The sequence below is a fragment of the Ictidomys tridecemlineatus genome, chromosome 5 (assembly GCF_052094955.1).
Source record: "Ictidomys tridecemlineatus isolate mIctTri1 chromosome 5, mIctTri1.hap1, whole genome shotgun sequence".
Lineage (NCBI taxonomy): Eukaryota > Metazoa > Chordata > Mammalia > Rodentia > Sciuridae > Ictidomys > Ictidomys tridecemlineatus.
This window is the reverse complement of record NC_135481.1, coordinates 139,805,702-139,820,488: the sequence shown is the minus strand read 5'-3', so window position 1 is coordinate 139,820,488 and position 14,787 is coordinate 139,805,702. Positions and strand designations below refer to the sequence as shown.

At 34.3% G+C, this 14,787-nt stretch overlaps 1 protein-coding gene across 14 annotated transcripts in view; it reads left to right on the top strand.

The window, feature by feature from the left end:
- Nucleotides 1–14,787, top strand: part of Akap13 (A-kinase anchoring protein 13) — a 315,221-nt gene that overhangs the window by 241,658 nt on the left and 58,776 nt on the right. For 8 of the 14 annotated variants that reach the window (XM_078051200.1, XM_040275950.2, XM_040275949.2 and 5 more), the window contains 5 exons: nt 2–67; nt 1,817–2,009; nt 5,033–5,141; nt 11,095–11,223; nt 14,738–14,780. In XM_078051200.1, the coding sequence (XP_077907326.1) occupies nt 2–67; nt 1,817–2,009; nt 5,033–5,141; nt 11,095–11,223; nt 14,738–14,780 (540 nt within the window). The remainder of the gene's footprint in view (nt 1; nt 68–1,816; nt 2,010–5,032; nt 5,142–11,094; nt 11,224–14,737; nt 14,781–14,787) is intronic. The other 6 variants (XM_040275952.2, XM_040275951.2, XM_021722882.3 and 3 more) reach the window with 3 other exon arrangements.

Sequence of the window (14,787 nt, the reverse complement as noted above, 5' to 3'; positions counted from 1 at the left end):
GTATGAGCTGGTGTCCTTCTGGTGTGCAATACTCTGCTGCCCTGAGTGCTGACTTTAATTATAGAAGGTATAGTATCATTGTATGTCCAGCCATCAAATGAGAAACTATAAAATATGGCATCTGGCTTTTGGCTTGGAGCTAGCTGGCTTCTGTGTGGCTGGAATGTATATGGGCAGCTTTCTTTGTCTGTGGGCATAGTGTTCCATTGTCTCTGCTCTGGGTATCACTAACTCAGTTGACGGGTGTGGCCTAGGAGAACCCAGTGATGTATCCTGATGTATCATGTTTGTCTCAAGAGCTGTAGATATGGTGTTTTCTATACAGACTTGTCTCTGTATAGTAGACTACGCCTCTCTTTGTTTTGTTCTGTTCACATTCTCAGATGAGGAAAACAATGAAAGAAGCAAGAAAGTTATTAAGATGCACTGGTTTCTGTTATGCTTCTAAATCCACCAGTCTCTTCAGATTCCAAATTCAGAGACTCCTCATCATTTCATATTTTTCTTTTAAATGAGCAGCCAAATTTAATTACCAAAATATTTTTAGTATTAAGTTTTGTGGAAAACATAGATCTGGTTTTCTCAGGCTTTTCTAATAACTCACAATACAAAACTAAGTTTCCTTTCTTCTTATTCCTAGTATTGAAAATGAGCTTTACAGATGTATTTACTTGTAATTAGTCATAATCTCTATTGTCATATTAAAATGAGGAAAACCTATTATTTAATTTACCCAGTAGAGAAAATCATGACATTATGACTTTAGTTTATAATAAGTAATTTATGAAGCCAAAAAATGCCATAGAAGGCTTTTTGTCTGGCATGTATGAACTTAATTGTAACTGTTAACTGTACAGCTTTCCCAGACCAGAGGTAACTAAATAGCTTCAGTACACCTCCAGATATAGTTCAAACTGGTTGTTAACTGGGGACCTGGTCAGCTACAACTATATTTTGAGAACTTACTTATTTTAAAGAAGTTCACACTGCATTTATAACAAATGCAAATTATTCAAGTTTGCAGACCCACGGAAGATAAATAACTAAACCCTCTCTACATAGCTTCCTGTTACAGAAAATGTTTCTAATTGCAAACCACAGAATCTTTATCCCAAAGATCCCATTTAAAATTCCAAACCCTGTTTTTTTTTTTCTTTCACTTATATCAAGACAGAAGAACTCTTAAGACCCTGTAGCTTTTTAACATTTTTTCTTTAATGTGAGGTGTAATGTCTGTGTATCTGCAACTAACAATTCTCAGGAAGCCTGTCACCAGTTATTATCTAGACAGGCGAATACAGATAGTAATGCTCATGAGTAAGAGTAGGGTTTCTTGGGTGGAAGTATACCTGTAAAGTTGGAAAGGTCAACTAGAATGTAATTGTAAAGTTATAAAAAGTACCCGACACACGGAAACCGGCCACTTTGCTTTCTGGAAGTTACTAATATTTTCTCTGTGAAATTTGGCATGTAACAGAGATAGAGTCTGGCAAAGATTAATTACAACTGATTAATTTTTAAAAAATGATAGTAAGATAAATATGGTCTATTGAAAAATGTGAGAAAATTATTTTAGTTTAATATTTAGATGAGTTGAACAAAGTGAAAAAGATCTATGTGTAGTATTCTTAGCATTCCAGGTCCTCTGGGGGCAAAGGTGGCTGGCATTCATTGTGACAGGCCCTTACAGAGAGTTTTGGTAGATGACACAGAAATACTATATGAGCAAGGGAGATAAAACTAAAGGGATTTTGTGTCCTCTTACCATTCCATAACATACAAACAGATTGAATGAATTCCTGTGCTCTGTGTTCAGTTTCAGTCTGGAAGGCTTGACAGGAGGAACTGGTGTTGGAAACAATCCATCTTCATCTCTAGAAGTAAACTCTGCAGACTCAAAAGAACTCAGACACTCTTTCAGTGGGGAGGAACGGGGTGACTCTTTGGTGTCACTTTCAGAAGAGGATCTGGAGTCAGACCAGAGAGAACATAGGCAGTTTGATCAGCAGGTAAGGCTGATGTATCTATATATTGCTAATTTTGGGGAAAAAATATATTATTTCCCCCCCAAAAAAGAGTTCATATTAAGAAATAGAAGGCAAACCTCTGTTAGTATAATGCTAGTAGCTATGCTTACTTGCCCATTAGTAAGATAGCATTGAAGCAAGTTTTTAGTACTTTGTATTAATTTTAAAATACCATTAATCTGCATAGACTTAAATATTTTATCAAAGCCAACTTAGTAGAAATGGAAAAGTATTGAGGATATTCAGTTGAATTTTTCTTCCTTTTACCACTTTAGTAATACAGTGAGTCTTGAAGTATGTTACATGTCATTCCTAAATTTCCCAGTTCTCAAACATTATGTCCCAAGTTTGTACTTTCTAGAAAAAATACACTTTGTTTTACTACACTGTCCAGGAGATGACTATTGATTCCCTCTGCTTTCTGATACTACCAGAATTCTTTACAGAACATCTACACTCCTGCCCTCTCTTTGTCACCACCTAATCATCTCTTAATTTCCCCTGCTAGCATATGCTTGAAACTCCTTTGACCATAGTCCTGTCTTATCAAGTCATGGGCCTTGTCAGTCAAATCAAGTGACTTGATCCTATTTTTTGTCACATTAGGCCCCTCATTGTCACCTCTGACACCCCAGAGTAATTTGAGGGTTTTTTTGTTTTTTTTTTTTTTGTTTTTTTTTGAGGCGGGGGGATTGAACTCAGGCCCTGTGCATGGGAGGCAAGCACTCTACCAACTGACCTATATCTCCAGACCGCAGAGGAGTTTTTGAATTGAGAATTGTTATTATATGCTATTGTTATTATATCCTACCTTACCCACAGTCCTCCTTCTTTCTCTTGGGCAAGGAGACTCTGGGTTAATTTCTGAAAGAATGTGGAATACCACTTAATTCTTTCAAATGAAACATTTATAATAAAACACACAAAAGGTAAAGTGTGTGTCTTTGAATAGTGACTATAGTTTGAGATAGGAATTTAATGAAACATTTTTAAATAAATATTAACAACCTGTTGTTTGACTTGATTACTGGGCTTTTTGTATAGAAATTTAATTCCTTATTTCATCCTATTTAGCATTGGCATGACTAAATATAAATTTGGTACTAAAAGATTATCTTGGCAGTGAATTTATGATTTTTTTAAGGCCTGATGAATAAAGAGAATTTAGGCCTAAGGAAAATCAAATTGAAGATATAAAGGAATTTTTCCACTTTTTGAAAATTTTTTAAAAGTTTCTATCTTTATCAACCACATAAGAAAAAGTTAAAAAACAAACAAACAAACAAAAAGACTGTAGAGAATATGCTTATTGATGCAAGTGGTTTAGATTTATCCAGCCTGATGGTGACAAAAGAAAGGAGGGGAAATAGTAAAAATTATTTGGTGACTATCAAGTATAACTTTGATGAAGGTAAATAAGCCATGAAAAATACATTGCATTTCAAATGGATGGAATCTTTGGGAATTCAATTACAAGGCCAGATAAAATGCCCAAATTGTAGATTTGCAAAGAGAATCAAGTACTTGGAATCAGTGAATCCCTTCAGATTCATCTCTCAAAATCTTGTAAACATGAGAACTTCGAGCCCACTTAAGCGACCTAATAACATGTAATTATTTGTGGAGTAGTATATTAAACTGAGAATTCCTAGCTGATGGTCTTACTGCCTCTTTTCATTTCTTTGGACAGGTTTTAATGAGGAAATGAGATTATTTTAGTTTGCTTAATATTATTTTATATGCTACCTTTTCTGAGACTGATATTTTCAGGAATCTGACAGACCCTTTTAAGACAGAGTCATCTGTGATATTTACACTGATGTCTTTCTGAAATGGACCTTCTGATTGAGTCTTCAGATAAAGTCAATAAGCTAGGTAAAATTCAGCATTTTAGTGCCTTGCTGTGTATATCCTCCCTAGAACTCTATGCTTACCCATATTTTTCATCTTGTGTGCAACCTCAGAGCAGGTATTTGAGCTGCTTCTATCTCTCTGATCTGTACAAATTGCCTGCAGCCAACTTCCTGTTGAAAGTCTGTGCCTTTTGCTGAGGTCATTTTTTAGACCTCATGGTTGTATTTGAAACATAGCAACTGTTTGCCTTGGATTCCATGGTTATACACGGAACAAGCTCTAAATAATCAGAAGTCTGGCCCAATTGAGTCGAGTTCATGCTAGTAATGGATTTTCATTGCTTCCCTTTCAACATGTGTGAGTCATAAGGAGACAGATTTCATCCTACTAAACAGTGAAGAGACTGATGATAATTAACATTGGTTAACAGAATGAGCTCTCTCAAAAGAAATGGGGAGGAAGCCCTTTACCACCAGAAGCGTGATACTGTCTAACTTTCAGGGATGTTGAGCAGGAACCTCTGCAGTTGGTTGGATTTTATGGCCTTGAAGCTGCTGTGAATTTACTCAGGGAGTTAAGTTACTGAATTTCAGTCACCCTCATGTCCATGTAGAATCAATCTTATCTTAGAAGAGGAAATGAAAGAGATTGAGGTTCTTTCCAGACGCTCTGCTGTTTCGCTTATGATCTTTAAACACTTTTACTTCCATCTCAGTTTTCAACTCTTTAAAATCAAAGTAATATTACTAATATTCTGAATTTCTATAGATAGTTTTCAAAGAACAGGTACCACATGTAGTTTGGTATTTCCAGAGTAATCATTTTTTTTTCAAATTGTGAATCTAGCACATATTCATTAAGGACTTACTTAGTTTGAGATATTATTTGAGACTCTGAGAGATCTGAAACCACTATAAAGGATGACTACTTTATCTCTGCTTCAGAAAACCTGAGTAACTTCTCAGAAGTTAAGCAGTTACTAAGTGACATAGGCAGACTAGAATCTAAGTCTATCTGACTAGGAAGAATGCTCTTAGCTCCCTTCTAATCTGCCTTAATTCACAGGGTTGTGTCTGAGCATAAATTCTGTTTTTGTCAAGAAGTATTAGAAGGTGTACTTAGTACCTGTTCTTTACTCTTTTACTTTATAGACATGTCACAGACCTAAGCAACGGGGATTTAATTATTGCACATCAGCCATTTCTTCTCCATTGACAAAATCCATCTCCTTAATGACAATCAGCCATCCTGGATTGGACAGTAAGTATTATTACTGTTTGAAAAATGAAACATATCTTATCCACTTTCTTATCATATTTCTTACTTTAAGGTCCTATAACATTAACTTCCAAAATTTGCCTGCTTCTTTCTCTGAATAAATGGTTCAGCACTGAAACAGATAAGGATACAGAGTTTGGAATCTTTCTTTTTTTGCTACTTAAAAAAATCTCCTTAATACATTAAATTTACTATATTCTTGGGTGTAAATCTGACAGTTTTCTTAACTTTTTGTTTTAATATAATTTCAGACTTGAAAAATAAATGCAAATGACCCTCATCACACACATAGCATTAAAAAAACAGTACAAAGAAGCCTCATAAATTCTTCATCAGAATTCCCAAATGTTACCATAATACTCATTTTTTTTCAGTCTCTATCACTCTTTAAGTTTCTTTTTTCCTGAAACACCTGATAGAGTATGTATCACAATGTTTTCTTTTTACCTCTAAATAATCTATTGTATATTTCCTAACAAAGATGTGCTTTTATGTTACTGTGGAACAGTTATCTGAATCAGGAAATGCAATGCTGATAAATTTATGTTATCTGATATGCATCCCTTATTCGTATTTAAAATTTTTTCACCTATTTTTGCATCTAGGACCTTATCCAGGAACATATGTCAAATTTTAAGTGGCCATGTCTCTTTAATCTCTTTTAATTTGAAAGTATTCCTCAGTTAATAAAGATCAGTAGAGATACCCTCAACAGGTAACTGACTTGAATACATCAAAACTGTCAAGCTCATGAAGGGCAAAGACTAACCGAAATTCAGTTTTAGTGAAGCAGAACCAGGAGGAACACTAGTGGAATTGTATGCAGAGTCATGCCCATTGATGTGTAGAGTTGGTACATAGAGATGTCGTGGTATCCATAAACACAGGGTGTTTGTAGATAAAAGATGCTGAGAAACATTTGAACTGGATAAATGCCATAGAAAAGCATCATGTTTGAAAACACCTCCTCCAAAAGATAGATAGATAGATAGATAGATAGATAGATATAATATATATTTTTTTAAACAAGTAATTGCAATATGAGACCTTGATATAAAGGTTAAGTCAAAGAGTGAGTGATGCACGATATTCTTTGCTGAAAGGCCAAGTATTCTGGATGCTGAAGCAAAGGAGCAAACACAAGCTGTTTGTATCCATGGTGTTTTTTTAGTGTCTCCTGATTTTATAACTCAGTTGGAAACAATGGAGCCAAAACAGCTTCCCTATATCAGTGGGATGTTTTTTCTTACTTCATAGCTTACTGCAAGCCTATAATATATATTATAGGAAATATATTATATAATATATATATTTCCTATAATGTCTGACACACAGTTTCCTTGTGGATGGAATACTTTTATTTTATTGTTTTTCCTCCTAAAGCAATATGGTTTTTTACTCTGTTTTCAGTTGCTATCTTTTTAATTTCCACAGGGGAATTAAGACAAAATGGATGATTCTGTTAAATGTGTCCTTATTTTCACATGATTAGCATTTCAAATACAAATCTATGCCTAATGATGATGTATTTTCTTCTTTTTTTTTAACTATTTAGACGTTGATGGACCTTTATTTTATTCATTTATTTATACATGGTGCTGAGAATCAAACCCAGTACCTCATGTGCTAGGCAAGCACTCTACCACTGAGCCACACATAACCCCAGCCCTGATAATATATTTTCAAAGATACAGATATAACTTCACAAAACTGTGACACAAATAGCTTTTCCTTTTCTACTTTGACTTGACTTTGAGTTAAAGGTTTTGCTGATAGAGAATGGAAATTATAGTTTCAATGGATTTGATGAGCCAGACTGCTGGAGTGCAACAGCCAAAGAAATGCAGAAAAATACTCTGAGACTTTCAGCTCCGTACACCTTCCTTCTGTGACCAGAAAGTGTTATGGCACAATGGAAGTCCTATAAAAACCAATTAAAACCAATAAAACCAATTCCAACAGAATGTGTTCCATAGAGAGATCTTTTTCCTATAATATCTGACACACAGTTTCCTTGTGGATGGAATACTTTTATTTTATTGTTTTTCCTCCTAAAGCAATATGGTTTTTTACTCTGTTTTCAGTTGCTATTCAAACACTATAAATAATGTGGCTAATGCCCAGAAAACACTGTTTTACAGATTCTGGCACATATAGCTTTTTTCCCCCCTGTTGCTGGGAAATTATCTACCCAGCCTATTGACTGCCTAAACCAGTGTAGACTATTGTCAAGAGTAGAGTTTGAAGCAAGATTTTAATCCTTTCATCAGCACATGGTACCCTCATTTTGATTTATAGTATGCACTTCATTTAGTTTTGAATAACTAATTTCTTACTTCCCTAAATTGGCATATATTATAATTGGAAGATGAATCACTTTTTATATCACTTTAGTTTTTCCCATATACAGTTTATAAAATTCCCAATTGTATTTCTTATCTTTTTCTAGAAATGTGACTATAAGTCTTTTTGGAAATGTTAAAATTCTGACTATTGAAGATAAAATTAATATTGTTAAAATCTATATGGTATACCTTAAGCATCAGGGTAACTGGATATTTCATAATCTGCAGCAGAGTCAGAGGTCCCTCCATTTCTACATCTTGAAGACTCTTCATGGTCTGTCTTTGTTTATGGTTTTCCTAATGGAAAGTGTCATCATTAAATCTATAGTTGATTTTTAAAGCCTGAAGAGTTTGATATTTAAAATATCCTGATATTATATTGTAAGCACACTTAATGGCTGCAAGACTTGGAGCTTATTCCAGAAACTCTTCCTAAATCATTTCAGCTATTAAATAAGAATAATAATGTGATATGTGAATTTATTTAGAGCCTTAGCATATTTCCTATGATATAATAAGTTTTTGTTATCTCTATGGAGTATTGTGGTTCACAGTGACCACAACAGTGCCAAGGAGTGATTTTTCTCTGACCAGAATTTAAGCAGTGTTAAGAGACAAGAACATTGTTTCATAGGTAGCTGTGTCTTATGAGCATTCATGCTTGTTTAGGAACAGAATGCTTTGAAGTCATTCCTACCTTACTGCTTCCCAGCTTTTATCTGTGCTCTGTCTCCTCCTCCTCAAAAAATTACTAACTGCTTCTACCACATTTTTTCACAGCTGTTAACATTTGAGCAATGTTTTGAAAATGTATATCCTTTGAGGTATTGTGAAAAGTGTCTTGTTGGGTCATTTGCTAGATTAGAAAAAAACAGATAAACTTGTAGCATTTTTTTTCTAAGGTGGGAACTGTTTCAAAATCCATTGATGTGGAAGAAAATACTAAAGGGGGTGACCAAAACATTTCTGTATCATTTTCCAAGGTGAAAGTAGACATCTTATTTAGGGCTGGAAAGCTGCAAAAGCTCCCTTCTTGAAAAAACAAGTTCTGTTTTGTTGGCTCCTTTTTTCAGGGAATAGCTGAGGGGCTGGCTCTGTCCTGAGGCATTAGTAGGAGGACTGCCCTGAGGGAATCCACTCCAGCAAAAGTGTTCATGGCATTTGTTCTCCTTGAGTCAGAGAGAGAATGCCTGGGGCTTTTGTCTCCCAGCAGACAAACTTAAATGGTTTATTGATAGAATTTAAGAATAAACTTTATATTAGCATATGCAGAATAATTCATTTATTATAGATTATTCCATTTCAAGACTATGTTTTAGTACTTTTCATTGCTGCTACCCAGAAGATGCTATAGACAATAGAGAAACTGCTTGATTGTACCCCAGAACTCTTTAAGTACATTAGTAGTGATAGTGTTAAAGGCAGATTATGCCCACTAGATGTTTTAACCTAATGTGCTTATTAATGATTTTATTTTCCCCTTCAGTTTGCATGGACTGTCATCATCAAGAAGGGTATTCACAGATGACATTTAACTTTGGGATCATTCTTACATCTTAGTGTGTGTTTGCCCAGTTTCTCATGCATGTTTTGGTGGGAGTGCTGTCTTATAATTATATAGCTTGCTGTACACTGTAAAAGCAAAGTCCATCTTGAGAACTGAACACTGGCATTAATATATAATTTCTACTAGGCCTAAAATGATAAATAACCCATATGACCAGAGATTAAGAGTGAGCCTCTGAAAAGTTAGGCATCAGTGCTAGTGAGATTATTTCATCTCCATTTTCTATACTGGCTCTCTATTTCTAACTATGCAATGTGGGATGGAAATTTACTGGAAAACATATATTTTCTTAGTTCTATTTGGAGAAGGCAGCATTGATTAATATGTCTGAAAGAATAAATTTCATCCAATAAATTGGCTTTTTATTGATCTTTTGGTTAAATTATAAGACTTTGTGTGTTTGTGTAGATATATACATGTATGTGCATAGTATACCATAGATATGTGTATTTTGTTTGTTTGCTTTGAGTATACTATAAACTTACATCACTGTGTTACCATAACATCTTTCCATATATGTTGAAGATTTTCATATATGTTAGGGATATTTTTTAGATATTCATAACAATAAGGTTTTTACTTATCCATGATTTCTTAACATGAGAATATACTCCTTGATTATAGATAATAAGGCAGCTCATTTTCATTTCCAAAATTTGCTTCATATTTTGAAACATTTTAAAAGGACACACATTACAGTAATCTTAGTTTTTACACAAGTCTATGACTGCCTAAAAAGCCACTCTACATTTATTTGTGCCAACATTTCTTTGGTCTCTGTTACCTGCAGTGACTCTAGACAACAAATAGTCTGACATCATTCAGCATTTATCTGGGGTGTGGAGTGGCTTGCATACCAGTAGGTACAGGGCATTTTGTGTGTGTGTGTGATTACATTTGGAATCTTAAGATTCCTAGAGCCTGATAAGGAAAATTTATTTATTACTTTGTTGTATTTATTTATCACTACATATTTGAGTATCTACTCTTTGCTGTGTCCCAAACTAGATAGTAGTAGGAGAGAGATGAGCTTACAGATCCGGTTTCTTTCCTGACCACATTTGCAACCTACAGAGTTAACAAATGAGTCTAATAGAAAACAGTAGAGCAACTAACAGAATTTGATGTATGGAAGTGTCTGAGTAGAGGGTAGTGGATCAGTAGAAGGCTTTTTCAGGATTCACCTGACAATAGGATGGTGATCTGAGCAAGATTTAGAGCAATAACAGGAGAGGAGAGGTTGAGGTTCAGAGAGACCCAGAAGACAAAGTCAAGAATTCTGAGGAAGAGTGCTATAAGGATTCAAAGATGGTACCTACTTTTCTATTTTGAGTAACTTGTTAGATGTTAGGTACCACTCACAAATACAGGAGCAGGAAAAGATTAGTTAACTTCTTCCATATACTTGTTTAGTTTCAGCTGCCTGTGGAGTATTTCATCTGTAGGAGAGCAATGAGGTAAGTGAGTCTATGCCTGAAAGGAGAGATGTGTCTTAAAGATTAGAAGGATATTAATCACTGGAATATTGTATGCACGTTGTCATACAATGTGGAGATAAATGAAATTTAGGGTGGGGGAAAAGAAAGCTAAACACAGATGAGAAGGCGGATCTCCTTCTCCATCAGCATCTCTCCACTCCTCCTTAAATCTAAAACGTTGTCAAAAGTGAAATATTGGCCCAAATACATACCCAGTGACTTTTTAGGCACTACTAGAAATATACCCTACAGCTTTTAAGGAAGAAAACTCCAGCTATGAATGGTGACCATTAAAAATAGCTTACTTCATGTTTCTGTAATTTAACAAATACATATTTATTGGGCGAGTTTTTTTTTAACTGCATTAGAATTCTATATATATAAAAATTCAGAAGTACATTAATTACATTGTTTACCTAGATAGCCTTTCTTGGAACCCCATAGGTCATTGACATTCTGTTTCCACATGGATCAGAGATGCCTTTTACTTTATCTTAGCATAATCTGTGCATGCACTAATGTCTCTCTGTTAACCTACTTCTCAGCTCAGCAGCAGATGCAGCCAGCAAGGCGGATCTCCTTCTCCATCAGCATCTCTCCACTCCTCCTTAAATCTAAAACTCTCTTTTCTCTTGGCTCTTCTTCTTCCAGTGATGATGAGGAGGAGTTGCATAGTAAGTAAGCAACTTTGGTGTCAACTGGCTGTTCTCCAACATCTGACCAGCTCTAAAAATGCTGTAGGCTTGGTACTGAAAAGTTGTTTGAGAACTTTACTCCTTGCATGCCATCTTTTATAAATCATTTGACTTCATGCGTGAAATTTTATAGAGATGAAATAGTTCTTGTCTTTCGTACACTACTGACCCTGATCAATCCAGTGGCCTCCTGAGTTCAAGGCAAAGTGCATCTTTCCAGAACACTATACTTTCCTAACACTATACTTTCTTTTCTTCTCACCATTTCAGAACATCTCTTTAAAAACATAATTTAACTTTGAGACTAGCACCTATAGATTAGGGGATGGGTCTCCTTTTGAACTTTTATTTTATCTATATTTCTGTCCTTTTGGCAAACTAGAGGTTTCAGATGAATATAGTCTTAATAAAACCTAGTTTAAAAACATTATAAGATAATGTTTTAGTAAACTTGGAAAGGAAATGAATCCCCCTTCATGAAAATGATTGTCTTCTATTGTACAAAATTTATACAGTATTACAGGATTGCTGTTTTTAATAGAAACAAATTTCTATTACAAAGTTAAATAATGAATTTCTTTCATTTTATAGAACTTACATTATGACTTTAAAACATTTAAGTCTGTGTAATTGAGAACCCTAATCCTCTTCCTCTTGCTGATCCATAATTGTAGCAGTGTGTTAGTATTGCTCTGGCTAGCATTTTGCATTATTTTTATGTAAAAGTGTCTTGGGCACAGTAACAAACTTCAGTTGGTTTAGTTAGCTTAGTTTTAAATGGAGTATTAGTGTTCAGTAGATTTTTCCACTGTTAAAAGATATTTGAGAAATAAACACACAAAAATATATTTACATTACATTACCAGCTATAATAGGAGGAAAGTTACAAAAATCCACTTTAACTTTGAATTGAAATGAGTTCATCTTTAAGTTTCTGAAATTCTCCAAAGCTGTTTCTTCATAGTGAATTGATAATATTCTCCAGGTCATCATGACAAACCAACCAATGTCCCAATAGTATTTTTTCTACCACCAAAACAGAATTATAATCCACTGGTCACTCAGTAATCCAACATGATGGAGTCCTTAAAGTATAGAAATTGATGAAGAAACCTTTGAATCAAATGTGTAGTGTTTCTCAAAATGTGTTCTTTCAATTCAAAAACACCAGTGGGAATTATGGCAGGGTGAGGAGGTGGGTGAAGAAAAAAGAAGGAGTTGGTTCATACCTGAATAAAGTAATAAATCTCTGGGTTAAGCAGATGCACACACATTTATTTAAAATGATAAATAAATAAGTGCACACACATTTATTTAAAATGATAAATGTGTGTGCATTCTAAAATTCCAAGGCAATATTTGATATGCTGTGTTTCCCATTTTTATCAGCTAGGAAATCATAAATGTACAGAGCTATCTATAACATTTCATTAAACAAGTGTTCCATGGAACATATTTTGAAAATTATTGGTCCTGACGGTCTAGTAGTTGCAGCTGAAAGTCCCTGTATGTATATACTATAATAGGTCTGCATGTTATATTGCACCTTCAAAATAATCTGGTTAAAATGTTATTTACCTGCAATAATATCTTTTGGACTAACTTTAACCAAAATCTCTGATTTTGTGATGGATATAACTTTGGTTGTTTTGTATTCTCAGATACTGTGAACACTTATTGAAAAGTTAGCAATATTACAGGCATTGGTGAAATAATCAGTATTCAGAACACCTCTAAGAAGTCATAGTAACTGAACTAAAAAAAAAAAAAAATTGGCAGTGAATAAGTTGGGAATACTTACAGGAGTCATAGATTTCTCCCAGTACCTAATCACGTTTGTTCAGTTTTTAATTTATTCCATTGAAATCTACTAATAGCTTATCCCTTGCCAAGCTTTGTGTTGAGTATTTTTCTGCAATATTTATTTTATTTTTATCACTAGATGGCATCTTACTAGGTATTTGCTTAAAAGTATAGCAGAATACTGGCAGCCTGAGGTAATTAATGCTGCTTCTATCATCAAAGTCCTCTTGAGTGGAAATCATTTTAAAGCCACTGGTTAAAACCACCATCTTGATTTTTTTTTTTTTTTTTTTTTTTTTTGGCTAACTAAGACATCATGAGGTTAAAATGGTATGTGGAAATTGTACATTGATAATTTCATACCTAAATGGTGCAGAACCTGGAATATTGAGCTCAGATATCCTTATTCTTGCCCCACTGATCTTTTCCTGTCACCTGGCTATTGTTACCAGGCCTTGTAAGTGAAGTAGAAGATCCCCAAGTAGAGAAAGAGAAAAAGCATAGAAGCCATTCTCTTGAAGATTAAGGATTATTTTTAGAGTTTATAATGCATTATTCCCACCTATTTAAATTTAACTATTTAAATTTCTTATAGTAATAACTAACTAGAATTTTGCATTTCTATTCAGATCCTAGAACAGATGGGGAATTTAAAATAATCTGAGAATCTAGTTGTGGAACATCTTCATATCTGTAGCAGATTAAAGTTTTTTACTCAGAGTAATCTCAGAGATCCTTGAAACTAACCTCAAAGAGAAAGAGTATATGTTGTCTATGTGGTAATAGTACTTTTACTGAGCAAGCTGTATCTATCTGGAATATACATGGAAAGTATTTCTATACCTGGTCTCACTAAAAATTGAAACCCATTTATCATTTTGTGACTGGGGCCTTGCTTTCAAGTCCTCAGTACTCAAACTGCATTAACATGATAGATGGAAATAATGATGCTGTTCCTTCTGGGTTTTTTCTCCCTGTTTCCCTGCTGTCTGATTTAGCCTTGGATTGTTAATGGGTTACTTCCATTAACAAGAAAGAAAGCATCTGCCCCGTTCATGTTATCACTCTTCCCCTGGAAGGACTTTATCATCTGTTTTATCCCCAGTATTTCACAGACTGAGGAATGAACTGAAAACAAAATGTCTTGCCCTAAGTTAGAGGCAGGGCCAAGACTTTACAAAAAGCAAGCTCTGATGCTTCCCCCTGATCACTAATCTGTTTCTAGAAATTCTTAGGAAAATGTCAGATAATATTAAATTTTTAGTATATAAATATGTGAAAGAAGGATAAACAATGAAAAATATGACATTTTAATTTTTTATTTTATAAATTCTCCCTGTGACATCATTTAGGAAAATGGCATGTGGAAATGTGGAAATTGTACATTGATAAGAACATAAATAAGTTTAAGCATTAGAAAAATGTTGATTTTTCCCCCCCAGGTGGTTCAATCTTGAAATAAATTTATTTTATTCATGGGAAATCCATATTGCTATCTTTTTCCAGCTCTAATTTGAAGGTTTCAAGTTCTATTTTTCCTTCTTCCAAAACCTGTGAAGGGAGGTAGCACCGTACACTGACTTTCAAACTCTAAGTTGCTTTAGCTATGGGAAAATCTTGAAATAGTTTATCTGTCAGTAGGGTAAAATTCTTTTGTTTTAACTTTCCCTTTCCCTTTTTTGTTTCCTAGATTCACGGCCTTTCCACAGCACTAGTGCTAATCTGACTGAGAGGTACTGT